The sequence below is a fragment of the Benincasa hispida genome, chromosome 6 (assembly GCF_027475165.1).
Source record: "Benincasa hispida cultivar pf3 chromosome 6, pf3_genome.v1.1, whole genome shotgun sequence".
NCBI lineage: Eukaryota > Viridiplantae > Streptophyta > Magnoliopsida > Cucurbitales > Cucurbitaceae > Benincasa > Benincasa hispida.
In genome coordinates, this window is record NC_143483.1 from 57,832,716 (window position 1) to 57,860,623 (window position 27,908).

At 33.7% G+C, this 27,908-nt stretch overlaps 2 protein-coding genes across 14 annotated transcripts; both read right to left on the reverse strand.

The window, feature by feature from the left end:
• Positions 1 to 1,788: 1,788 nt before the first annotated feature.
• Positions 1,789 to 9,840, reverse strand: LOC120080280 (3-hydroxyisobutyryl-CoA hydrolase-like protein 3, mitochondrial). Of its 4 annotated transcripts, XM_090314610.1 has the most exons (11): positions 9,371 to 9,722; positions 8,283 to 8,384; positions 7,458 to 7,562; positions 7,209 to 7,261; positions 5,616 to 5,750; positions 5,405 to 5,501; positions 4,068 to 4,197; positions 3,395 to 3,573; positions 3,017 to 3,144; positions 2,801 to 2,902; positions 1,789 to 2,055 (listed from the first exon to the last, which is right to left on the reverse strand). In XM_090314610.1, the coding sequence occupies exons 1-11, from the start codon at positions 9,699 to 9,701 to the stop codon at positions 1,957 to 1,959; spliced, it is 1,461 nt and encodes a 486-aa protein (XP_090170736.1). In that variant the 5' UTR covers positions 9,702 to 9,722; the 3' UTR covers positions 1,789 to 1,956. The 4 variants fall into 4 exon arrangements, with proteins under 4 accessions (XP_090170736.1, XP_038890832.1, XP_038890833.1 ...); XM_039034904.2 differs by lacking the exon at positions 7,209 to 7,261 and having other exon boundaries at positions 7,498 to 7,562; positions 9,371 to 9,840; XM_039034905.2 differs by lacking the exon at positions 7,458 to 7,562 and having other exon boundaries at positions 9,371 to 9,773.
• Positions 9,841 to 16,891: 7,051 nt separating this feature from the next.
• Positions 16,892 to 22,934, reverse strand: LOC120079693 (VIN3-like protein 1). 10 transcript variants are annotated; one of them, XM_090314930.1, is made up of 8 exons: positions 22,578 to 22,785; positions 21,982 to 22,098; positions 21,821 to 21,878; positions 21,303 to 21,346; positions 21,090 to 21,204; positions 19,254 to 19,884; positions 18,578 to 18,888; positions 16,892 to 18,495 (listed from the first exon to the last, which is right to left on the reverse strand). In XM_090314930.1, exons 6-8 carry the CDS (start codon positions 19,706 to 19,708, stop codon positions 17,327 to 17,329), a joined length of 1,935 nt encoding a protein of 644 aa, XP_090171056.1. In that variant the 5' UTR covers positions 19,709 to 19,884; positions 21,090 to 21,204; positions 21,303 to 21,346; positions 21,821 to 21,878; positions 21,982 to 22,098; positions 22,578 to 22,785; the 3' UTR covers positions 16,892 to 17,326. The 10 variants fall into 10 exon arrangements, with proteins under 10 accessions (XP_090171056.1, XP_090171055.1, XP_090171054.1 ...); XM_090314929.1 differs by having other exon boundaries at positions 22,001 to 22,098; positions 22,578 to 22,700; XM_090314928.1 differs by lacking the exon at positions 21,982 to 22,098 and having other exon boundaries at positions 22,578 to 22,783.
• Between the last annotated feature and the right edge of the window lie 4,974 nt (positions 22,935 to 27,908).

A 27,908-nucleotide genomic window follows, 5' to 3' on the forward strand; every position in this document is an offset into this window, starting at 1 on the left:
TAATTTAAATATTACTTCATACTTATTTTAAATTAATTATCAAACATTAATGTCAATCGTTAAAAGTGAATATTTAATGAAAAGATCGAGATTAAAAGTAAAATTTTGAAACTTAAGGACCACATTGAAACAAAAATCAATTTTAAATAATAAATTTATAACATTATAAAACTCAAAACTAAAGAATTAGATGTATAACATTTTGAGACTTAGAGACCAAATAGAAATTAGACCCAAAGGTATTTTTTCTTTTTTTTTTCTAGTTTAATTATTCTAGGGTGATAAATTACAACCAAACATCCAACTTTAGAATAATAATTATGATTAGAATCTTATATACTTAAATATGCTAGAATTAACCTATCTGTAAAAGCTTTTTGTATTGTGTTTAGTAGGAATTTTAAAATATTCTTTCCCTTTTATTTGGTTAAAATTTAAAATATTTATTTTTGTAAGAAAATGATTTACATTTAACTATAAATATAATCTTGAAATATTGTTGAAATCTGAAAACTACGTATATTGAATGTTTCGTATTAATTCTTTTCATGCTAATATGGTAAATCGATTAGATAAGCATGAATTTATTTGGAGAAATTTTTTGTATACTATGATAGTATAGACAATTTTTTATATTATCTCCACATATTGTAGGCCACATCAGCATTCTTTAAAAATAGAGAGGAATTCACCAAAATTAATATGAGATCTACTAATATTTATGAAGACAGATTTATAGTGTAAACAAAAGGAGTACAATATTCCCATTATACTAGAAAAATTATCATTTATTTACCATAGTACGAAAAAAAAATACAAACAAAGTGACCTTTATTCTATCTTTTTATTTTTGTAAACCATATTGGTTATCGAATCTACCATACACATGTTGGAAAAAAGGGTCTACTTTTATTGTTATACCAAGTATAAAAGTTATTTGTCCTTTTGATTGTGAATTAAAACTTATCTTCACTTTTCTTCCTCTAATTAATTAGAATACATTTTCTTTTGTCGGTCAATGCTCTTATTATTAAATATGTTGCCTTAACAAAATTACCCTATGTTGTTTTTTAAAATGGTGAAACCCTTATATGTACATTTACACACAAAATTCTTTCCAGTAATACTAACCCGAAATAATAATAACAATAATAGTAGTCAATCCAAACGTAATTCAATTCACCAATCATTATTTTAAAAATTAAAAGTTTGATCTCTTATCCTATAAGTATTGTGGATGACGAGAAAAAACGTCCACACTTCAACTAAAAAATTGTAATTAAAAAATTTTATTTAAAAAAAATTTAAGATATAACATACAATTTTATTGATCATTCATTTAAAAACACAGTTGTTTTTAAAAAAAATTGAGAATTTAAAAAAATATATATATATTTTTAAACTTTTCGATAGATTTGCAATAGACTATCATAATCTATCATTGATGGAAAATGACATTTTGTTATACTTGAAAATATTTACTGCAGTTTTAATATCTAAAATAATTATCCAATTAAAAAATTAATATACATTAAAAGATAATATTTACCCACGAATCAAAGAGTGGAGGGTAATATATCATTATTCTCTTTTTAAAAACTACATATCTTTTAACCAAAATGCAGTAAAAAGGAAGAAAAAGTTAGAGAAAAAGTCTCTGTAATCCACCGTTTGCCGTGGCTAGTTTGATGCTTGGAGAATATATTATATCAAATACCAACAGCTTCAAGAATACAATTCCAACTAAACTTTATCCCATAAAAGTGGTAAAAAGAGCCCAAAAGAAAGTAAAAGCAATCAAAGGGTAGTCTTGGGAACTTATTTATACTTGAGGAAATTCAAATATTTATCAAAGTTTACAAATTCTCCAGTCATTTTCATGGACAGTAATAAATTAAGCACATGGAATTAAAGGTTGGCAATTATTAATTGAAATTGGTTTATATTTTCTGAAATCTATACTTCCAATTCAGCCACTGTACTTAGAGGTTCGAAGAGGGAGTCTATTTCTTTGTCATCAACATCTTCCAAAGCTGAAGGGTTCCATTTTGGATTCTGCCAGTTCAGAAGATCAAACAGATTGTAAATATAAATTTAAGCTCTAAAAACATGGAATTTTTGTTGCTAACAATCAATCAATATCTTTTGGATTCTTTACCATGGTTTTCATCTTTTCAAACCAAACTATTGAATTCTAAACTCAATTGAAAAACGTAAGTTGTTTTTAAAAATTACTTTTTTTTTTTCTTTTCCTCCAAAACTTGGCTTAGTTTTTAAAGACAAAACCTAAAAAGTGGATAACAAAATAAGAAATTAGTTAAAATGCACAATGCACCTTTCACAGTCAATATCTACCCTTGGAGATCTTAAGCTTAATTTTCAAAACTGAAAACTAAATAGTTATCAAATGGGATCGAAATTATTTGTTTTTGTTTTCTGTTTGATTAGATAGAAAAAATGAAGTTAATAATTTTCAAAACTGAAAACCAAATAGTAACAATTTAATCCCTGAACATTACTATGTAAGAATTTGTAACAATCGACCTGCACATGTAAGAAACTTCATTAAATTTTAATAATATTTTTCATGATAAAAACTAAATTGTTATTAATGGTAAAGAAATGTCGAAATCAATATACTAAAAAAATGAATGCAATAATACTAAAAAAATGTCGAAATCACAAGATTGGCGATAAGATATCGAACATCGAGATCCTAAAAATCTATCCAGTTTAAGCTAACACTTCCACATGGAAAAAGAAAAGTAGATTTTGAGAGGGAGATTGAAGAGAACCTAACCTGATCCTTGTCCACCAAAACTGCTCGAACTCCTTCAGCAAAATCATTTCTCAAGGAAGATCTTAAGGCAATACGATATTCAGTTCTCATAACACCATTCAGCTGCACACCACCCATATAAAGAGGAAGCACGTTACAACGAAAACTGTCGAGATCTTCAAGCAATTTTCACACAAGAATATGAAAGGTGCGAAAGAAAAAATCTGCTAGACTCACAGTGGATAATTCGTCGTTACTCTTTCCACGTGAGGCTGCAACTTTGGAGAAATACTTTTGTGTCAAGGCAAGTGAAAAGGGAGCGCCTTTTCCTATTCCTTGAAGAGACTCCTTAGCCCACTCCACCACTGCATATGGAAAACATGACCCATCAGTGAGCAACTGAGCAAGGGCAAAGCAACGAACTAAGAGAGGCAATTGCCTCGTAGTTTATCTTGGATTAAAAAATACATGTATAAAAATTTAATGTTTAAGCTTGCCTCTTATTAATCTTCGACTTTTAGAAATAAAGAATTATAATATTTAAAAAGTTAGAGGTTAGAACGTAAAATTTTGATTTCAGTAAATTTCTTTAAGACATCATATGATTAAAGATACCTGAAGAATTTGAATCAAGTTGGTGTTTCTTTAGTTCTTCAACTGTCTCCTTAACAGACTTGTCGGAGCCAAAGGACGAAGTTATCTGAGGTAAGAGTAACTTCAATGATGGTGGAGACTCAGGGTCACTACTGTATTTTGCCAGGAGCGTATTTATATCCTGATGAGGATCCTCGGAACTGCAAAAGAAATAAACCATCAACTGTCACGGATCGTAACTTCAGAAGAACACATTTCTCCAACTTCAAAATTAATAACAGAATGAACACCAGATTTAAGAAGAAAAATAATTTGTGGGTTTTAACCATGATGCAGGACCTCATTAATCTTGGAATTTCTTGTATTTCTTGGTCTGTTTCTTGTATTTCTTTAGGTAAAGTTATTTTTTAAAAATAAATAGTTATTTACCCAATGTAAATACTCTTTTACTTTAGTTTTATCAAGCCCCATCCTTATTGGGCTGTTAGCTACTGCGGCCCACTAGAACTCCCTTCAGTTTAAACCCTCAGCCTATATATATGGCTTGAGCTTTGTTGATAAACTCATTATTCAGTATTCAATAAAAAAAAAAAGGTTCTTGGAGACATCTTGATTGCATCAAACCCTGAAAATGCTAAATGAGTGTGGTTGTATTAGTGAGAAAAAGTTGATAAAAAGATGTTCGGAAATTTACAAGGTAGTAGTCAAGAGTCCTCCTTTCAGTGAGTCTAAGTTCTCAGATGGAACGTAATGCGTTCCAAGACCAACATATAGTGCATCAGATGGCGATGAAATTCTTTTACCAGTCAGTCCAAGGTATGCGCCTACAAAGTGATGAACGATGATTACAAAGCAAAGCACAATAAAGATGAATAAATGAAATTCCCCAATACATGTAAAATCATTGAACTCTGTCTCATTACTAGAGAATCCCCAAAATTTCCATATTAGGTTCTAAATTAGGACACTACCATCTGATCATTATACATTAGGTGGCTGTTGTAGGCCTTGAACTTGAACTTTTATATTAACATGCTTTGGTCCCTAAACTTGCAACAGTTTTTCTATTTTAGCATCTAAAATTGACATAAAAAAAATCCTTTTAGTTCTTGCTAGGGGTTTACATCAGTTGGTCGGTGTCGGTTTTGGGAGAAAACCGGCACCAAAAACGGCCAAAAAAAGGGTGTAACATTCGCCCGACCATTGGTCGGTTTGGCCATTTTTTTTCCTTTAAATAATTAAATTTTTTTTTTTTTTTAAAAAAAAACAAGGTAAATGAAAAGGAAAGATGAATTTATGAAGTATTATTGTTAGGTTAGTATAATTTGCAACTTTTTAAAATTTAAATCAATCATTTTTTATGAAAAAATTAAATCTATCATGTAGTGGGTTTTGAAAATTAGACAACATACAAAAAATAATAATAAATCAATACTAAAATAGTAGGCTTGGGCTTGGGCTGGTGGTAGTGGACGTACTTTTAACTTATTTAAAAAAAAAACAAAACTTCCCAACCGACCAATATATATATATATATATATATATTGGTCGGTTGCTTTCCCAATTCTTTTATAGGAAAACCAACCGACTGACCGACCTTAATTCGATCAATTTCAATCGGTCGGATTGGTTTTCGGTGTTTTTATGTACACCCCTAGTTCTTGCTATTGATTTTCCGTTTGATCATTTTTTAAAATCTAAACTTGTTTCAAAATTCAACATTGACCAACTACATCTACTCATGAGGTAAGAAAAAAAAAATCATGCCTACCTCAATTTTCAATTGAATAATTCATAAATACTAAATTACTAATGATAAAAATAATAGTGACAAAATTAAAATGGTTTATTAAGGCAAAGTTTATTTTTTAAATTTCGAGAGTAGTTTTCTTTTTTTAAAATGCAAGGTTTGTAACAAAATGTACTAAAGTTCAAGGGGGAAATATAGGATTTAAACAAAAAAATACATTTAATAACTGTAAGATATGATTATAGGGGTTGGCAAAACAGCTTAAGAGAAAGATCACATACCAACTGATCCTTCTCCTGGACCTTGTGCTGCTATGTATGAAAACCCAACATCTGGGAACAAACCAATTCCATTTTCTGGCATGGCAAGGAGGGTCCTCTGAATAAAAACAAATATTGACGAACATGTACAATTATTAGGGACAAGAAAGACAATCTTGGACCAATATAATTACAAAAGATAAGTTCAGCACAACAGGGAAGATTTATGCACCTCTGTGATGATCCTGTAACGGCCATGACCTGATAGGCCAATCCCAAATCCCATTGTTATGCCATCCATGAAGGACAAGTAAGGCTTCTTGTAATCAGAAATTTTGCATATTAAAGAATACTCTGCTGTAAATACCTGACAGACAAACATCATAATAATTTCAAATGCAACATAATGTGACAAATTTACATTTTACTCAAATGGCAGATATTTGGTCATCATTTGCATTCAAAGGAAGTTTCTGACTTTGAAAAGTATCAAATTATCCAATTGGAAGGCATAAAATAGGCAACAAGGTTCATTCAGAAGATCCATATTTATACCATATATTCTAGTTCAAACCTGCCCCTCCTCAATCCTACTTTCAGTGAAAGAACTATCATGCAAAGCAAGATGAAGTCCAACAGATAAAACATGCAAATGCGGTTGATAAATTATAGGACTAACAAAATATGGCAGAGAGATTGTAGCAATCAATCTTTTAATTTTAGGGGGCGTTTGGGCCCCAACTTCAGTTGGGTGGAGTAATAGCCCACTCAATGTTTGGGCCTTCAATTATAAAAGTTGGTGTCTCCGACTATTATAACCCTCAATTAACTACATGAATACTATTTGGGATTTCCTACTCATCCTCTTTCTCCCTTTTTGTTTCAACATTTACTATTTTCTACACAAACTAAAATAATTTGCACCTTCAAACATAGACTATTATAACTCAAACTAAAATGATATATACTCCAAGGCCCAAACACAAACTATTATAATCCATAGACTATTATAACCCGTATACTATAATAACCACTTACTATATATAACAACCAACTCGACGCCCCTTACTTTTTTCCTTTTTTCTCTTTTGGATAATGTGGGTGTCTAAGTAGCTTATGTGCATCTCAACTAATCACAGAGTAAAACCATCTTAATCCTTCAATATTTGGCATTGGCAATTAGCAATATTAGGTAGGTATTCAAACCATTATTTATTAATAGGGAGGAACAGAGGGTGGTGGCACCCTATAGCCAATTTGAGAATGTTACCTACTCTCCGTACTCAATCATTACCAAACAACCGACCTCTTGTCCACGTTTTCCCTAACAATATATACCCCTCCTCTTCTAATTAAATCCTCAGTGCCTTTTTACCATTTCTAGAATAAACATTTACTACAGGAGGTCTAATAGCAAAATCATAAATAATTACATGCCTTCAGCAAGCACAAAAGGCAAGAACATGAAGTTAGACATGCAAAACATGCAGGTGCAGAGGGGAAAAATAGAACATATAACAGAACAAGGAGTTTGAAGAAAGCAACCACTGAGAACAAACAGCTTCATATTTAACTAATACCACATTCTTACCCTTACTAAAGAGTATCTTATATTAGAAAGAGGACTTTGGAGGAATGATTTTTTTTTTTTTTTTTTTTTTTAAAGTCCAAGATGATGATTTTATTCGATAAGGGGGAAAAACAATATGGCAATAATAATCATATGGTTGGGCTTATTTTTTAAAAAATATTACGACATATTCTTAAAACATTTTCCCCTCTTTTTGGTTCTTGATAAAGCAGAGAGATGAAGCACAAAGAAGACCTCAATCACATCTGGTAATCGGTTTTTGGTCGTGATCTGCTTCACATCACCACCTGTGAATAGACTAATACTTTTGAGTCATTAAGAAGAACCAATATTTCAACTACCTAATATCACAATGTGACGTGAAAAGGCAACAAAGAAACCAGAACCAGATAGTAAAACCAAATGTCATTGCAGAATTCAGTAATTACAAAGATGAACAATACATCACTGCACATCAAACAAGCAACAAAATCTTTACAAAACAAGAATCATAGAAGGAATAATGTAAATAATAATAGTAAACCTTCTGCACAAGAGAAGTGTTTTTGTCCTTTCGAATTTCAGCAACAACCCCTTTAATATCCATTCCTGCATTAGTGATAAATGGTCACCCTTAAAACCTTACCGAGTACCCCGAAATTAAGAAAGAAACCCAAAAAATGTAGAACATCCATTTGAAATTAACTTGTCAGAAATGTTTTAGAAGGCTTTGCCTTGGGTCAAGGCTCTGGGTCATTGACACATAAGAGGCTTGAAACTCCATGAAACGCACTAAGGCTATGAGACACATTACTAAGGCTTGCACCTCTTTGGGTCTTCCCGCCTCATGAAAAGGTTGGAAGAATAATAATATTAATTTGCTGCACCATTCTTCAAAAATATGAAAGTTCATGCATGCCATGTTTACTGCACCGTGAATGGAGGCTAAGTAACCCATTACTACATGTAAAGCCAAAGACTTGAACAAAAATTAAGATAAAAATTGTAAATAATGTTTTTAAATCTTTGTCTAAGAAAGCAACATTTAATAGAAGTTACTATTATTAATTCTTGTACTTACATATATCATCATGTTTAACAATACCTCATCATACCCTTTTGTTTCTAATCAATGTTTTTATTTAAATCAAGGCTTATGCCCCATACCACCTCAAAGTTTTTGCCTCAACTCTAATGAGAGGAAAAAAATTTGGCTAATTGTTAGCCTTTTTCCAAACATTGGTTGGCTGATCTGAGTAATAATGAATGCGGAAAATAAAATGGAAAAGATGCCTTGTGAATTTAGATGACCTTTTTACACCCTCTTACCTGCACAAAAGGCACGAGATGAGCTGCCTTCGACAAGGACACATTTGACCCTTGGATCTTCCTCCCATTCGTCAAGATACTTTTTGTATTGTATATCCATATCTGCATCATCGATAAACTTTAATACAGAAAGGAAAACCATAATCAAACAAACCAACATAGCGATCAAAGCCCAACCAAAGAACCACCTTTTATTATACTAGATTCTATGAACATACAAAATTCCATTATACGTAAACAAATATCTAACCAACGTGGACCAATATTTCAACCATGCGGTTGTCCTGATATCAGACTGATATCCACTATATTAAACAAATTCCATTGCTTAAAGTTACTTTAAGATCACCCAAAAAGCCCGGACGAATGCCATATTTTCTAGAAACCTTTTAAAACACCATAATTTTTCTTTTCTTCTTTGGGCGGGTGGGTGTCAAGACAGAAACGTAAAAAGTTAAAACAGTATCATTGCTCTTAACGTTTAAAGCCTGAACGATGTCTTTCAACTAAACAGGCTGTCCAAACGTTTTTATAACAAAATGACAATAGATTTTGCTTAGCTGTGATGGCTCGACAATCTGAAGTCATTGTTAATCATTGTATATTGTAGACTATTTTTCTCTGCAGGAAAACACGTGCAATAGTAGTTGCTGTTTAATCATTTCCTGTAAATTATTCTGCTGTAATACGTTAAAATACTACTACATAAATAAAAAGCAAGATCCAGGTAGAAAAATTCATTCAAAAACCCTATCGGTGTGATGGAGCAAGAGCAAGGAGATGGTCCTCACAAAACACTCAGCGAAGAGCAACACAGGCTCGTCAGGGATGAGAGCCATAAGCTATACGCTATCGAATCAACTATTTGCTATGGAAAAATCCGGGCGTTACCAAACTTAAGAAGCTATGATGGCTCCCGATACTTTCATTTGAATCAGCATAAATTATCAGAAGAAATCGACATTTTGAAGCTCAACTCCCAAATTAAACACTACAACCCACTGAAAACATTCCTTAATTTCGGTAACGCCTGGATTCACAAGCATTAAGATGCAAAGCAATAGAATAAAATTGTGAAAGAAATGAACCTAAATTCATGGCATTGAGAGCTTTGGGGCGATCGAGAGTAATAACCGCGACGCCATTAGGATGAACGCTGCCCTTGACAAACTCATCCGTGCCGGCCATGGCCGCCAAGGTTCGCCGGTTGACGGAATTGGAATGGAACTGGAAGAGACTGAGTGAGGGAAGGGTTCGAGCGAGAGAGAGCGTGGAGGAATTTAATAAGAATTGGGAAGCTCTAAATCCAAGCAAATTTTGCATGTTTTTGTGATCCTTTTTATTCTTCGGTGGTTGGGTGGGCGGAAGAGGCCAGTATAGTGGAGAACGGGAAAGAGAGCAGACGTTCTCGATGACCATCGAAAACGGCGACGTTTTCTGTTGAAATATATATATATATATATATTAATCGGAAAATGGGATGGGTAATATGAATTATTGGAGTGGAACAAAATACAATAAAAATAATGGGGTATTTTTCTCTAATGGGTTTGGTTTTTAGTTTTTGTTGAGAGATTTTTTTATTTGTAGTTACTAGTTGAGTCAAAATAATGGAATTACGTTTTTGATAAATTTAATTTAAATGGCAGTTGACTCCTTAATTAACCTACTTAATGTTACTTAACTAGCATTCATTTAGGTGATTTTTAATTACTCGCAATTGAAATTTACATTATAAACTAAAACTTTTTTCAAAAAATAAAATATTAAAATTTAAGTGGTACGTGTTAATTTTAGGTTTACATTGACTTATATATAATTTATTGTAATACTATTAAAGATTTTCGTGAAATTTAGTATTTTACTTTGACTTATTTCTTCTCATTTTGAGCGTTGAAAATCAAATGGGTCTGCTTGTGAATTTGGCTCGTCAAGATTTTTATGTTCTCAATTACTTGACTTTCAAGTTGTTTACTTTTGAATTGTAAACATTATTTGAGAAAAAAAAAATGGAAACTTAAGAAATCCTCTCCCATTAATGGAGGTGGATATATATATATATATATATATAATCTATGTGACATCCAAATTATCAAACTAAAACAAAATTATAGGTTTATAAGAGCTTAATATTTTGATTGATTTTTCTCATTCAATGAACAAAACCAACCATTTCCAACCAAAAAAAAAAAAAAAAAAAAGAACAAAAGAAAGAAGAAGAAAATCAAATCGTATTAAACTGATGTACATTTCTGACTTTTGAAGTCTGCATTATTGGATATTTAAAATGCTGAGTCATTTTTTGTTGATGCTTTCTAGTAAAATTCAACGCAATCTCTATCAAAGTCAATAACTAAAATTATTTGGGAAAAACAGAAAAAGAAATACTTGCCAAAGATATCGAGCTAAAATCTACACACAAATTATCGTTAAAATAAAATAAATAAAAGAGAGTATATCCATCTGTACATTGCCAAAACATAGAATAGTCATCCAGATCTTTCATATATATAGTGCATGTCAAAGGCGACAGAAGACCTGCATTTTCTTCGACCAACACATCACTTTAACCACATTTGATCTACAAACTTGTATCGTAGTAGAACGATGAGTGAGCTCTTAGATACTCAATCTCAACATAGTTTAATTGTTTAAATATATTATCTCAACCAAACTTTTAGTTGAATTTAAAAAAGAGGTTTCGACATAAAAAACTTTTAAAATTTCTATATAAAAAATGTTAAAAATAGACTCATATTTCGTTAATATCTTAATAATAGAGACTCACATTTCACGACCATAAATGACATGACCTCTTGAGTGAGTTGTGAACTTCTGCCTATAAAAGCGGTTCTTTGATTTGTATGGGTGAGAGTGGTCAGATCGTCGACTCAATAAGCCTACTCAATAAGCCTAGACGGAATTCACTTTAAGTAGATAAATTGGACTGATTTCGGGGCTTACAATGTGGCGTCACACGCTCTCTTGGGCCAAGAGGTGACTTATTTGTTCATTAGATCGGTGGTGCTGAGTTAGATATAATTACACGATAATTTTGGCCCATTTGGCCTATCTGTACTTAGAACAATTTGTAAAGGTCATTGCACTAGTCAGTATTTTCTTTTATGGTTCATATTCCGGTTTAGGTTCATATTTGTAATAATCGGATGAATTGAGTTGTAGATATGAAAGCGAATTGAGTTGTAGACATGAAAGCGAATCAGGAAAAAAAAAATAGGGGTAGGTCCTGTTGAGCTCTTACTAATTAGAATTAGACTAATCTATTTATGTAAATGATAAAATGGATCTTTCCGATGTTTCAAACAACTTCATTTCTTTCTAATTCTGAATTTCTTAAAAAAGATTGATTCAGACCATCCCTTTCGCGATCATATCGATCAATACTTTCAAAGTCGAGGAAAAAAAGAGAGAGAGAATCACTCGATTCCCTCTTTCTGACTGGTTATATCCAATGGACATCAAAATATATCTATAGTGCAAAGAGTGTAGATCGGTTCCTAGTGGAGTGATCGACAGTTGGAGTTTTAATCTACGGATCCATAAGGTTCCTTTGTAGCTTAATAGGGATTATTGATAATTACTTTTGGATTAATTTGAATTATTCAAATTAAGTTAGAAAATTAATTATATATGATATAATTAATTTAAATTACTTATATGTGATATAATTAATATAATGTATTTGATACATCATAATATTGTTGGGTTGTATGTCATGAAACTCACAGTTTGTAGAGTTAAACATTTTCTATTATCAACAAATATGTTATTTAACATTTCTTCAATAAAGTTGTTATTGAATTTGTAAATTGCATTTGTAAAGATTAAATCTAATAAACTAAGATCCATGACTATTATATGAATGCTTGAACTTCATGTGGAGACATAAAAAGTGAATCAGATTTGAGTAAATAGTCAAGAATAAGATGATCTATAGTATACGAGTAAGGTTGGGTGTCTTATTATGGTAACACTATCGGATGCGGCCTGTTCTGTAGTTGTTACAATTTGTTGTAAGATGCTATAAAAGAAGTGATCTTGATTCGTTCATGTATTGACACGAGGAGTGAGGGCTTCCTATGTAATGAGTTTGTATGAGATCAGACCAAGAAGTAAGTCACTCTTACTTTACGTTATTTACTGTTTAAGACTGATTATTTAGCTTAGATGACTTAGGTAACTTGATCTTAATCCTGAGCTAACTATGAACTCCTGTTTATTCAGTATTATACTTTTATTTGCATAGATGAGAGTAGTTCAACGTCACTGCTCAATAAGCCTCTCATTTTGGGATAAGATCAGATAGATAGCTGAGGACATAGTTCTGCAAGATGGAATTTACGTCTACCCGATTTAGGGATAGAAGAAAGGTGGTTCTCTTAAGTGCTTAATTTAGGTCTTGAACAAGGGGCTCCAACTTCTTATTAGCTTGAGAGGGATCTGGTTTAGTGATTGGATCACAAACCAATTGTTAATTAAAAGATAGTGGAACTTAAGGAGCAAGACGTAATTTCGTGGTAAAACAGCATTTGACCCAGCCGTTATTACGAGCCACTTGTGAAGGGTCGACTTATTGATTATGGTTAAATCAAGTGGACACAAATATATATACAGTGAGGAGAGTGCAACTATCGAGCTATAGTGGTGTGACTTGATAGTTAACTAATATTGATTAATTCAGTCTAATGAGTTTTCGTTAATCTCAAATTGTTGGAGTTCATGGTCTGTAGATCCATAAGGTTCCTCTACTAGCTTGTAAAATATGAACACCTTGAATTAGTAAATTGAATGAATTTGAAATGATATCAGTTTGAAGTGTTCAAATTGAATTTAGGGTTCGAATTTGAATAGTATAAATTCAAATTAATTATATTTGATATAATTAATTAAAAAATTAAACGAAATTGGAGAGTTTATAATATTTAAATATTAATTATATGAATATGATTCATGTTTAAAATTAGGTGTGTGATTAATTTAATATTTGATATTAAATTATTATTTATTTAATTAAAATCAAATTAATTTTCAAATTTAATACAATTTGAGAAATTGAATTCTTAAATTTTAATTTACATTAATTTTGAATTAATTGAAATTAATTTTCAATCTGTATTTGAAAATTGGAATTTTTCACTTGGTGGAAAAATCCAAATGTTTCACCAACTAAGTAGGTGGAACTCTACAATTCACACATCTATTCGACTCAATCTTCAAGTTGGAGGTGCCTACTCAATTCAATGATGCCTGCATGAAGAAGAATAAAAACTTTCCTATTTTTCTGAGAGAGAGGTTGAAGTTGCTGAAAAATTGTTTCTGCTAAAAATGTCATATTCACCTGAAAACCCATTTTATTCTCTTCACAAATTCACTCTAATCTTGAGTTCCACCACTCAACTTCAAGGCTGAGAATAGTAGAGAAGATCTCTTGGTGGTCCACGATTTCAATTGGAGAAATTTGCAGCTCAAATACATGTTTGAAGAGGATCTTCAAAGGTAAGTGTTGAAACCTTCTTAATTACTTATGAACATATTTATTTTGATGTCAAAATTACGAAATTAGAATGCTTAATGATCTTGTTTTCTTCCCTTGCTTCAACAAACATAAAGTTTATTTGAGATGAAATAAATATTTAAATATGATTCAAATATTATTATGTGAATTGAATTCATATAACTAAATTTAGTATAAATGTGATTGATATTAAATGCTATGCATTATTGAGAAAAATAAAAACTATAGGTTATATTGTATTTGATACGATATTAAAACTAAATGTTATATGTTATATTAAATATAATATATAGTTTATATACTTTATGATAAAATGGTTATCATATATATATATATATAATAATTTTGTGTAATGTGGGTGGTTTTGCTTTTGTGTGGTCTTCATCATCTTCATAGAGAAACATTACCGTCTCTCTGGATTCCATAAGAACTCACAAAAAAGTTTCTTCCCCTCTCTAAAATTCTCTCCCTCTTCCAAAAGAACACAGAGCCCGCACTTCCTATGATTCTCATCGCCTACTGAGAATACAAAAGGTTCTATTTGGTGGTGTCCTAATTGAGTGTTCAACTTCGAGTTGTTCATGACCGGATCAACAAGGAGGGTTTTATGCAAAGAAGTTGTTCTTCAAGAGTAAGTCATGATCCAAACCCTTCTCCCTTCTCTCTATTTTATTAAATTGCATGCTGTAAAAATTTTGTTTTGATGCACAATTTATGTATTGTGAATTTCGATTCTATAAAAACAAAAATTGGGAATAATCTCGCTTCCGCTATGGACCTCACGGTTCCTTCAAAGCGTTAGTCAATTTCTCATTTATAAACGGTAGTATATTTCATATATTGGTTAAAATATTTCCAAACAAAATATTATAAGTTATATTTAAAATAACCATGAATCTGTAAAAAAAAAAAAAAATTACAATTTGATAAATGAAAACCAACGCAAATAGAAAATAAAATTCCATTAAATGCATTTGTTCTCTCCAAATTGGAAAATACATATTGTGATATATGTATTCGTTTATTTGATATAAATGAGAGTTGTATCAATTTATTTGTATATGTTCCAAGGTATATTAATAATGTTTCAAGGTATATTGACATACATATCAGAACATCGGAGAATATATTACCGTCACAAGTGATACTCAAATAAACAATGGAATATATTGCATTAAAAGAAATAATACTCAAAATAAGGGTATATATCACATAATATTGAAAATCAAACAAGTGTATATATAACATAATATTAAAAATCAAAGAAGCCGTAAAATGGAAATAAAATAACACATTTTCTTTCTCCAATTGAAAAATAGAAAAAATTACAATAAATGTATTTTTTCCCTCCGATTAAAAATGAGAAAAAAATTATATTAAATTCATGTTCTCTCTACAATAAATGCATTTTTTTTCTCCCTTATTAAAATAAATAATTGAAAAAAATGGTATAATTACCCAAAATTAACACTAACATTTTTTAAAAAATGGAAAATATAATTGTCCATAAATGAATCCTTAAAAAAAAAAAAAACATATGGAGGGCTCGCCATTTTATCCAATTTGCTTAACAAAATTCATACAGTGTAGAATAAAAAATCGACTCTTAGAGGAAAGGCCTAAGAAGCACAGATACGGATACAAGATACGATATACCAATTTCTAAAATACTAAAATACGAATACATTGAAGATAGGTTATTATATATACATATATATGATAATGCTCAATTAATTGTTATAATACTTATTTTAAAGATTCAAGAAGAGAGCGTTTCAAAAAATATTGAGTAGTGGTTGAGCCACCAGAGCGGTAGAAAAGAATCATGATTTAGACAGAGAGGATGAAGATTTAATTACGTTTTAGATTTTTTCTTTTAACTTTTTATGTTTTTATCATTTTTAATTTATTTTATTTTGGATGGTTCGATTTAATTAAACTTTTAAGTTTGGAAGTGATTTTAAAATGGTTAACATCACTTTTTTCATTTTCAAAATTACCGTGAAACATGTTTAATTCTTCAAAATTAATGTTGATGATATGAAAATTACATTTAAAAGTATAAAATTAAAAATTAAATTAATTTTGAGTAATTAAAAGTGTGTTTTTAAATGATTTTAAAAATGAGAAAAGTGATTTTGATGATTTTAAAATCATTCTGAAACATGCACTTAAATAAAATGAGTGTGGATTGGACTTAAATTTGAAAAGAAAAACCCAACATATCATGTATCTAGAAGCATATACGAGCATCTATTTTTTTTTCAAAAAAAAAAAAAAAGATCAAATCACGTACACGAATGTCAGACACGTATCTAAACGTATCTATATCTTATAGATATCTAATACCGATTCTCTGCACAATTAAAGTATCTGTACTTTTCAGAAGAAGCCAATCCATTTAAATGAATAGATGGACTTAAGGAGAGAGAACATCATGAGTTTTTTTGTATAGATTTCACGAGCGCCTTAATGATTAATGTCACAAACAGATGAAATCTAACATTCTACCTACGACAAAGCACAAATCTATAAACTATAGCATTAAGGATGGTCATATCTATTGTAGCCCTAACATGATGATGTCTATCACAATCTTTATTTTTCTCTACCATCGCAATATTCATGGCAAAATCACTACAAAGTTTGAGAAAAATGAAGATTGCAATAGACATGGTCATCACGTTAGGACTACGATAGATGGTCATCCCTAACCTGATGCAAAAGACGAGTAAGCTTTGAAATAAACAAAATGTTAGATTTCATACCTTTATGAAACAAATCATTAATCATCTAGAGTGTGTTAGACCCAAAGAATTGGTGGATCCCACTACTAAAAAAAAATCAAATTTATATCTTATCACCTCTTTATACTAGACCCCTGGAGTTTACAACTAACTCACTAGACTTCATAATTCCTTACTCCTCACTATTTCACTTCTTATCCTAAACACTCTCTTAGAGGGCTGTCATAGATACAAAAATCTCAAATTTTATTCTATCCATTATGATTAAACAAAATCATATTGAAAAAAGGTAGAGCAACTCGATTTGAGAGAGATTGACACTTGAATTAAGAAATAGATAATGAATTGAGAAAGAAACAGAAATTAAAAGCTGTCAAGTAGAATCAAGCTGACTATTATGTACTCCTCCCTTGAATTAAAGGCAATGATCAAAGAGATTCTAAATAACATATATCCTCCATGATTAAATTATAATGTTATGTTTCAAATGCAATTGGAGTCTGAGAGAGATAACAAATGCCTCCAAGCATTACCTCCAATCGCAAATCGCCCAATTGCCGATCGATGCAATCTGAGAATTTTACCTTGGCATAAGGCCATCATCACTTAGACAGTGACCAGGGATAAAAATACCTGCACGAGAATGGCAAACAATAGGAGGTCAACGTAAATTGAGAAACTTTTACGATATGGCCAACAGCAATCTTCTACGTTAGAAAGCGATGCTGCCCTTATTCCATCGCTAGAACTTCTCGGCATAATCAGCTTCGCAGCCTTTTGCAGGAAATTATATCAGAAAATGAATCAACCAACTGTCCTGCCAAGCTGCTAGGATCGTCAATGAGGGTTTGAATAAAGGAGTTAACTACCCGACGTTCGCGCTCAGTTGATCGCAAGCTATACCATGTTAGCAATTTCAATCTGAATTCCTGCTTTATATATCCTTCACATTCTAGCCATCTGATTATCTTGACGCAATATTCAAAATTCTCATCCAAGCAGCAAGAACCATTGGAATTACGGAATGGAGATCCATTTATCAGAGTGCTATCACAATCATGAATCTCTTCATTTGAGCTGGTGCCTCTTTTCCTGCACAATGCCACCCCAGAATCAACAGCAGACGCATCCCCTCTCCTGCCACCCGTCCATGTTTGAGAGTCGCCGCTACCGTGGGATCCCACAAGACCATTCTTCTCCTTGTCATGAGAAGCAGCATCGTCATCTGCCCCAACAACCTGCTGCAAAGTGCATCCGTCATCCTCATCCCTTGAGGACTCGAACGGAGGAGTCACTTCTTCATTCAAGTCAGGCACCGAGACCACGTTCAAGTCAAGATCACGGGAAACGGGAAGCAACTGTTCTTCTGGGGTTTCGGGCTTGACCACCTTGCCTACTCCACAGCATTTTTCAGCATCAGCACTGCAAAACCCTTCATTGCAGCCCTGATCTTGATCACATGGAAGATGCAGAATCTTTTCGAGATCTCGAACCTTGAACTGAGAAGCCGAACCAACAACTTTGGTATTGTCGGGCCCCATCTTGCTACAAGAACTTCCTTCAATGTGAGTGTGCTCTCTTTTGCAATTTGAACTGGCTGCCAGTTTCGAATTTTTGGAAATTATCTCCACGCTCTTAGTAAAACACCTTGCTTCCGAGTGACCCAAGTCGCCGTTATCAGTATATGAAATAATTCTAAAGGTGTATTCCGTGCATGGTTTCAGGTTCGATATCATAATTCGCCTTTGAGATCTTGGAAATACACAAATGGGATCTTTCATGTGCAACTCTTCTCTACTTTTTTCATACCAGAGTTTGTATCCTTTAACACCGTTTGATGATGTATTAGACAGCTCAAAAAGAATTATTACAACAGATGAAGATGTAATCTCTTCGAACAAAAACTTACAAGCGGCTGGAAGAGAATCCTCTGCCAAAACAAACATAAAGGGAACGATAAGTAAATGCATAAAACAAATTAGAAGAAAAATAAATAGTATACAAATTAGAACCTCTGTAATTCGGATTCGCATTAGAAGCAGCGGCCAGCCATTTATCTGCCTTTTCAATGCCTAAGGAGCAGAGTGTCTGCACATCACTTGCGACAGAGAGTCTACTGACTATACCACGTGCCATCTTGGCTGAAATTCCATTTAACGGACCAACTTCAGCTTCTAATTTGACCTTTGCATCCTTTATAATTTCATGCATTTCCTTAAACCTCGAAGTCCCATCTAAGAGCCTGTAACTCATGTAGATCCTATAGCAAAGTACATCAAGCCGACGGGCATCCCTTGCTATAATCAGCTGCTTCTTCCAGCATCTGTCGGCATTCATACATTTGCACATAAATTCATGAGCTCTAGGAAGAAATGTAAAACTTACACGTGACACATAACTTGAATCTATAATTAACCAACCTATAGGTTTGATCACTAAATGTAAGCATAAACCACAGAGCAGTTGTTATATACAAGCTATGATGAATGAGGATAAAAACAAACCGTTAATACCAAAAGCGAAAAGGAACTACAAAATGGAAACCTTAACAGTTCCCTCATCGTGCAACTGGCATTGAGTTCATCTAACGTAGCTTTCCAAGGCATGATTTGATGTGAGAAAATAAATTCTGAACTAACGAGAATGATAAATGTGGATTGGAAGGCAAAATGTTGGAACATTACGTACCCAAGTATCCCAGTGACTTTACCGCAAGAAGCACAACAATAGCTGCCATCAAGTTGCATCAATTGCCCAAGATCAACAACCCCAACCTTTTCACGTTGAATAGCACACTCAACGTGACAAGATAACCCACATGAGTCTCCTTCACCAGATTCGGTAGTGCATACTAGCCAAAGACTAGGGTCCTTATTGTCATCGTACTGGTGACAAATACAGCAAGAGCATCTCTTGCAAAAAGTGTCATCAATTGAAAGAACAGCTTTACAAGCCGAATTTTTACAAATCCAGGAATTAGAATGCCCAAAATCTGAAGACTGATCAGTAACTATGGGTAGACGAGAAGGATTTTCTGTCTTCCTAAGTTGCTTTCTCGATGAAGACTGATTGTTGAGGCTAGATGCAACCTTTTTTGTGTCTTGCTTCTTAATACTCTTGTTTATTCTTCGAAATTCTATCATTTTGCTTCTTATAAAAAATTTCTTCTCCTTGTCAGCAAGGGTTCGGAGAAGCTCCTTTTTTGGACCCAATTTCAGGAGTTTTTGGAGAAGCTCGGGACTTTTAGTAACATCATCAGAATGCCCATTTTTCTCCGGAGTGCTCTGAACGCTTGAAGAAAGGCTTTGGACACCAGAAACTGAACAGAAAGAACATCAGAACCATAAATGCTATAGAACCAAATCGAAGTTGAACATATTGGAAGTTGAGTGGAGGATCAGAAACGGAGAGAAAAAAATTCAATATATAGCATGCATACATAACAGACTAGAAACAGACAAAAAATCCCAGAAGATCGAAGTATTTAACAGAGGAGGAAGACTTTTCTTTTTGGAGTTCTTGAACAAGCAAGACAATCAGAGCAAGCTATATGGTTTTCACAATGATCAAGTTCCCTTTTTCTGCTCACTCTCTCAAATTGTTTACCCTTTTCACACCAAGACAAATTTTCAGTAGTCTAACCAGTAATCACAATACACATCAGTTTCAGCTACCCTTCAACTTTTCCAACTTTCAATTCGATTGGAATTTATTGTTCCATCCAAAATTAGTCACTTCTTCCACAGAAATATGCTTTACTTACCTAAAAATTAACTAAGATTAGGATATTAAGTTAGCTGATTAACTTGTTGGATAAAAAAATAGAAGTCACACTCAACAAATTTACTGCATAACTAGAATCCTCTCTATTTGCAGGAGAAAGAGTGAAGGTTGCATACCTATGGTTGAGCTACACTTGAAGTTCATCAAAGAAGGAAAAGCCCTACGGTTCTAGCCATTGATAAAAATCCAGGGTGGGAAACAAAATGAGGGTAACAATGTGCTTAACCCTAGAAGACAGTTCAGAGCTAGGGTTCACTGTTCCCAAACCATCACAGGTAGGAAAAAAGAGTTAGAACGACAAGGTGAAATATTAAAAGAAGTTCTTGAAGAATCTCTCGATAACCTTTGCAGTAATGTGGAACATGCACAAGTTTCTTTCTTTCTTTTTTTTTGTTGGATAAAAATACCACTTTTATTGAGAAAAAATGAAAGAATACAGGGACAACAAAAACCAGCCAACAAAAAGGAGAACCCTCAATAGGAAGAGGGTCCAACTAAGCAAAATAACACCAATAGTGAACCATCAAAGTATCATAATCGCAAGAAAACCTAAATAAATCACAACAATTGGGATCAAAAAATCATTTTTCTTGGCTCATCCACACCCCTATCATTTTCTTCCAAACTCGTTGTTTCCTCCCCAAACTAGCATCAGAAAGAAAAAAAACCAAAAAAACCATGAAGTGATTTGAGTTTTCAAATGGTGAAAAGATATTAGCCACTTGAAAGCAAAAGGCGTACCTCAATCTTTAATTTGCAAGCAAATTGAAGGGTGAGCCTTCTATTGGCTGAGCAAATTGAAGGAATCTTTGGCTTTCGCTTTCTCTTGCTTTGCAAAAGGCTTCTGCTTCAGCATCTTATTTGTATCAAGCAAATGGAAGTATTTTTTTAGAACTTTGAGCCAGTTATTGAAGTTTGAGGCGTAAGATAGATTGTTACAAATGAAAAGCTTGCCTTCAGTTATTCATTTGCAGCAACGGAGGGAAGGATTAGCCTTCCTATTGCTCAAGTGCATGGAAACAAAAATCTTTCAGAACTTGAAACCTCAAATGTGAAAGAGATTGCCCATATAATCATAAAGTGCTCACGGTAACAACAAACGAAGATGTGTATAAATTACTGAAATTCAATTTATGCATGTTGAGTTTTGCTATGACTAAGACTACAAAATGTATTCATCATTTGTCCCTTATTAACATGAAACGTATCAAGCACTTTAAGCACTATATTTTACTACATCATGATGATCTGTAGAAAAAATGTATATGGAACTCAGCAAATTAACATTTTTCCCCTGTGGGTGCAATTTTAATATTAGTTGGATGCGAACCCAGCTGAAAACATCATCTAGTCAAGTAATCCCACAACTCTATTCTCATTAAAATGTCATGAGAAAAGACACTTGTACAATATAAACAGAGACAATTATTCTAACTTGAAAGGAAGCTAAGCAATGACAAATTTTGACAAACCTCTGGCCATGAATTTTTCTTCTGAATCCATATTTCACAATTAAGAGTCGCATATGCCCTGTACCCAAAAAAAATTGAATGTCAGGATTGTCACAGAATGCGATGAACATTGGTCACGATAGGAGAAGGTCAATGAAGTAATATATAGATGAGAACATAGCTACTAATTTATCTTCTGACTTTTTCTCACACAAAATCAACAAGAACCATGGACTTAATCCGCTGGATGAAAGCTCAATCCTTAGCTTAATTCTGCAATTGCCTCATTTACTTTCCATCTACCAAATATAACGCAGCTTGAGTAGTAAAGTCTTGTGCTATGAACGCATAAGCAGGTAAAGAGTACATGTGTTGAGCTACCATCGTATCCTTAAACTAAAGAAAACACAATTGAACAACAATGTAGCTTCTCAGAGCTAACAAAGCAAACATTCCATCAACAAAGAAAATATCATATTTCCGCAGAAAAGCAAAAGCTCACTTGGAAACAAAAATATACTCAAAACTCGAAAGAACAACAAACCATCAATGAAAGCATGAGAGAAACACCACGAGTTTCAGAAATTCCAAACAAACAAAAACGTAAGTAAACAAGACAGCGAGTAAAGAACAAGATAATGCTGGAAAAACAAAAGCGATAGCGGGATCTGAGGGCAAACGCAAGCCAAAACTAGACAAACAATTAACAAAAGCAGCAGGAACAAAGAAAATTCATCTCATCAAAGGGGAAAAAAAACAGAGAAAAATGGCAACGAACCTAGGGTTTTTGAGATACCAAAATCCAAAGCTCTTCAGAGACAGGCGTTCGCGCGAATCCGGAGAGAGAGAGAGAGGGAGGCGGGCCGTTCGTAGATGTCAGTTAATATTGTGAGAAAAGAGGATTCCGCGGAGCTGCTCCGCGTTTCAGTGACGGAAGAACGGTATAATGCACGCGCGGAGTGCGTGCGTGAATATATACTCTTTTTGCTTTGATGCGGAGTTGGTTCTGACTCCTGAGGAAAGAGCAGAGTGTGTCCAGAACCAAAAATTGTACTGTTATTGGTCCGTTTTCTTCACGCGCTTTGAAAGAGCGTGAAGTGAGACCTTGCTTCTTCCTTTTTTTTTTTAATAAATTGTCGAATTTAGTTCAGAACTATTGGTATTGACCATCAAGCAATCGCAGTCCTGCAGAGCCGTAGTATCTAATGAGATAACGTACGAATCTAAACCGTCCGATCAAATTTTGTGAATCTTTAATTCCGAAGTTATTGCAGTACTTTTATTGAAATAATTTTTAAAAAATAATTGTAAAATTGTTGGCTAGTGATTCAATAAACAATATTCTTATTATGTCTAAATTTTAAAATCTGTTAGACCAAACATTATTATAAGAAATCTATGTAAAGAAAATTTGTTTAACTACCACACTAGCAAAACTAACAACTCTAAAGATCGCCACTAATTTGAACTAAATAGTAACTCAAGTTTGAGAGTGTATAAAGCTTAATACTATCCGATGAAATATTTCATTTAGTAAATTGTAACCTTATTCGATTTCTTTAATTAAAAAAAATAGTTGGAACTCAATTCAACAGTTTAATCTTGCTTGAATCATACGATCTCAACAATTAAAATACATTCCTGTTATTGATAAATTAACTAATATGGTGGATGGGAATATGAAGGATGAGTTTGCAATATGCAAACTGTGATAGTATAAATATAAGTTTATGTAGGCTAAAAATCAAATATATATTATCCAAAAGTTGAAGTGATGCGAGAGTTCCAATCAACAAAAGAAAATACAGTCCTCAACTTTTCTCAATTGACTATATTATAAAACTATGAATATTACTCGTACTAATTTTTTAAAAAAATATATGTGCAACCAGATAATATTAAATTATTCTTTATGAAAATGAAAAATTAGTCCAAAAAAATTTTAAAAATTTCCTCGTTTTGCGCAGCCATAGGTGGCATTTGTTTATCTTAATACTTTTCCTTGGATTCATACGTGGCACTTTCAAATTTTTATTATTATGTTGCAAAGCACACGTGGCACTTTATATGTTGCATTTACGTAGAATTGCACTTTCATTATTCACCGACCGTCCTAGCCGTCCCATTGGTTGGAAATGGCCGTGACGATGACCCATGTGTACGTGGCATTGGAAAATCAACTGCTCCTTCCATTATCCTTGAAAATAGTCACTTTTTTTTCCAACTTTGAGTAAAGGCTTCTTCAAAAGGGGGTAAAAAGAAAAAAGTATATATTTGATTTTTTTTTTTTTTAATTTTGATCGTTTAGTGCAAAAATTATCATAAGATTATAATAATCACCTATTGTTATCGTAAATACCATTTTAAACCCCTTAATTAGTTACAGTAACACTATTTCTTTTTTTTTTAGAATAGATGATATTATTATACAACAACAAGGAGAATCCCACAGCCTGGGATCAAGGCATCAACGCAACAAAGCACAAGCAAAGACAGAACAACAAAAGCAAACAAAGCCAAGAAGATAAAATCTGAACATAAACATAACATGCTAAAAAAAACCCAAACAGTAGGGATAAAGCCATAGAAGAGATGCCAAAACATCACAATTAAGGACAACAACAAAACAGAGAGCAACAACAAGTTAAAAAAAGAAAAAGAAAAAGAAAAGCAACCGTAATATGCTAAATAAGACCAAGAAGATCAACCCACCAGGAAGCAGCACGAGCACGAACCGTAGAGACCATAAGGTGAAACAAGATAGACACCGACCTCGGACGACCTCCATGCAGTCGTCGATTCCGTTCTTGCCGGATGTAGTATATGGAAGTACACCAGAATACACGGAACAACTTACTACGCACCCCTTTACCCAACCCCACTCGGATCAACCAACTCAACTCGACATCCCAACCAGCCACCCGATGTGACAAACCCAACTGTCGCAACACAACAGACCACACCTCTCTCCCATACCCACACTCGAAAAAAAGATGATCCCGATACTCTAAACCTCCCACACACAAAAGACACCCCCTCCCTGTGACAACATGCCTCAGCTCCTTAACCAGTCCCTCGTACCTAACCTGTCCCTCACAGTTAACCAAGCACATAAGGAATGGCGCGGAATACCACCCCTCGCCACACAAAATACTAGCACAAGACACCCTAAGACGACGAGGATGCAAACTCTCCCAAGCACTACCGATAGAGAACTGACCATTAACACTCGACTCCCAGACCCAATAATCCTATCCCCTCACCCTAGGCCCCACTGCCTGAATAAAACCCCAGATCTCAAGCAACTCCCAAGACACTGTAGGCCACCTCCAACCTCCCTCACTATCTAAGAACTCCGATAACTGGGCCTCCTAATCACTCCCTGCATCATAAACCACCGTAGACCCATATGAATCCAAAATTGCACCCCCCCTCCCGGGCAACCAAGGATCCCACCAAACAAAACAAGATCGTCCATCACCGACCATCAACCGAACCAGATGCTTGAATTTATCTCTACAGTGCAATATAGCCCTCGAGCACCAAGACCTCCCAACCTCACTCCGAACAGCCCACAAAGACCACCCCCGTAAAACATACGCCTCCACTCATGCCACCCATAATGAACCCGATTTAATTGAGAGAAGTTAAAGCAGTTTTATAATAGCTATCTGATTCCATAAAGCCACATGTTTCACACCCAAACCCCCATTTCCCAACGGCAAGCACACCTCATCCCATGCTACTCACCCACCCCCACGACTCACTGCATTTTCCTTTCATAAATAACTACGTAACAGACGATCAACCTTATGAGTTATATACGCAGGCAACATGAAGATGCTACACCAAAATACCTGAAAGGACTGTAAAACAAACCTAACCAGCTACAGCCTCCCAGCAAAAAAAAGGGACCGCGCCACCCAAATCCTAATACGAGCTGTAATCCTCTGTATTAAAGGCGCACGATCTACAACCCTCAACCGACCAACCAATAATGGTAACCTCAGATACCTAAAAGGCAGCAAACCAAGAGAAAAACCCATAAAGGCAGCCAACTCCTTCGCCTCACCAGCTTCCACCCCGCAATAAACATGAAGCTCTTCCCAACATTTGCAACTGACCCAAATAGCCTTGCAAAATCCGCCAGGACCTGCCTCACAAACTCCAAATATTCTCTCTTTGCTACACAAAAAATCATCAGATCGTCTGCAAAAACCAAACGAGTCAGGCCAATACGCTCATACCGATCATGGAACCTAAACCACACCGGAGGTTTATTCAACAACCTATACAAGACCTCTATCACCATCACAAACAAAAAGGGAGTCAACGGATCCCCCTGCCTCAACCTCTTCCTACCAGGAAAAAAATCCTACAGGGAACCATTAATCATCACAAATAACGTAGGTGTCGTAACACAAGCCCTCACCTAACTAACAAACTGAAGGGGCATACCTATAGCCAGCAACTCACTAAACAGAAAGTCCCAGTTGACTGAATTGTACGCCTTCTGAAGGTCTATCTTTAACACACAACGCGGGTTCCCTCTGCCCATTTTGTAGCCCCTCACAAGCTCCTGGCACAATAAAATGTTATCGAAAATAGACCTAACAGGAACAAACACAAACTAGTTACCACTGATGAAAGAAGGCAACCATAACCCCAATCTTTCAGCTAAGATCCTTAAGATACATTTGTACACAACATTGCAACAAAAGATAGGACGAAACTCCTCCATACGTTCAACTCCTTGTCTCTTTGGGATAAGAGTAATAGCAGTATAGTTCACTTCACTAGGCAAGTAGCATGACTAAAAAAAGTTCAGCACAGCATCACAGCAATCATCCCCAACCACACTCCAAGCAGCACGGTAAAAATCCACTGAAAACCCATCGGGCCCAGGAGCCTTCCCAGACTTCATCGAGAATAAGACCTTCTGAATCTCATATCGACTCACTGGACGACCAAGCGCCTCCACCCCCTCCTCGGGCCAACTGAACTGTACGATATCCCTAATCCGGCCAGTAAGATCCTTATACCCCACCGACTGTGACCCTAAACTACCTCGAAAGAACTCAACCGCCACCCCTGCCACTCTATCATGCACCATCTGGCGAGTCCCCGCCTCTCTAGCTACAATAACATTATTTTAAAACCCTCATTTACTACAATATTTATTTTTTACTACCTTTTTTACTATTTTACATTCATCATTTTTTTATTCTTTGCTACAACGTTTATTATTTTCTTCAAACTAAAATAGTTTGTACCTCAAACACATATTATTGTAACTCAAACTAAAATAATCTACATCCCAAATGCAAACTATTAAAACCCAACTATAATAACCTAGGAGTATAATAATCAACTTCTTGCCCCAAACGCCCCATTTGTTTCTCTATTTGGTCAGTTTTGTTTTGTATATTAAAAAATAGGTTAAAGTATAATAAACACTCTTAAACATTATCGTTTATTTAAAAACCATTTTTATACTTTCAATATTTTCAATATTATTCCTTAACTTCAAATGTTTCAAAACTATGCTTAAACTATGAATCTTTTGAAATTTTGAACAAATATTCGAACTTAAAATTGTGTGGCAATGACTTATAACGATGCAATGATCTAAATTTTCGTTATAGGTCACTGCTACACCATCTCATATCTAAATATCTGTCCAAAATTCTAAAATAATAAATATATTTTTTAAACACTTGTCAATAAACATATATAATTAGAAGTGTACATGGGTTGAGTTGAAGGTGTTTTTTTGGACCACCTCAAAATTTTGAGATGGTTAGATTGGCAACCCAAATGACACAAATAAAGTCTCCAACCATCACAATCCAACCCTTAAAATTCGAGTGAGTTAGATTGGATTGTCGGGTTATAACTTATTTTTTATTTGTAATTAAAAATATGTAACTTTATATGCAACACATGACTAATAACTAAAATCTCATAAAATTCAAATGTAAAGTACTAAATATCTATGATATTTATTGTATACTTTAAATAAAGACAAATATCATAATAATTTTAAAAGAAAAATATTAAAAAATTCATAAATTAATCAATACAAAATAATCAAACTTTAAACAGAGAT

What these genes read in the sequence shown, in the direction of transcription:
- LOC120079693 (XM_039033999.2), bottom strand. Translation starts at nt 21,851, where the DNA reads ATGGATTCAGAAGAAAAATTCATGGCCAGAG. An exon ending in AGAAAAATTCATGGCCAGAG is followed by an intron (nt 19,885 to 21,820) that starts GTTTGTCAAAAT and finishes CTTTCTGTTCAG; the next exon opens with TTTCTGGTGTCCAAAGCCTT. An exon ending in TGCGAATCCGAATTACAGAG is followed by an intron (nt 18,496 to 18,577) that starts GTTCTAATTTGT and finishes TTGTTTTGGCAG; the next exon opens with AGGATTCTCTTCCAGCCGCT.
- LOC120080280 (XM_090314610.1), bottom strand. Translation starts at nt 9,701, where the DNA reads ATGGTCATCGAGAACGTCTGCTCTCTTTCCCGTTCTCCACTATACTGG. An exon ending in GTTACAGGATCATCACAGAG is followed by an intron (nt 5,502 to 5,615) that starts GTGCATAAATCT and finishes GTTTTTATTCAG; the next exon opens with AGGACCCTCCTTGCCATGCC. An exon ending in TCCAGGAGAAGGATCAGTTG is followed by an intron (nt 4,198 to 5,404) that starts GTATGTGATCTT and finishes ATCACTTTGTAG; the next exon opens with GCGCATACCTTGGACTGACT.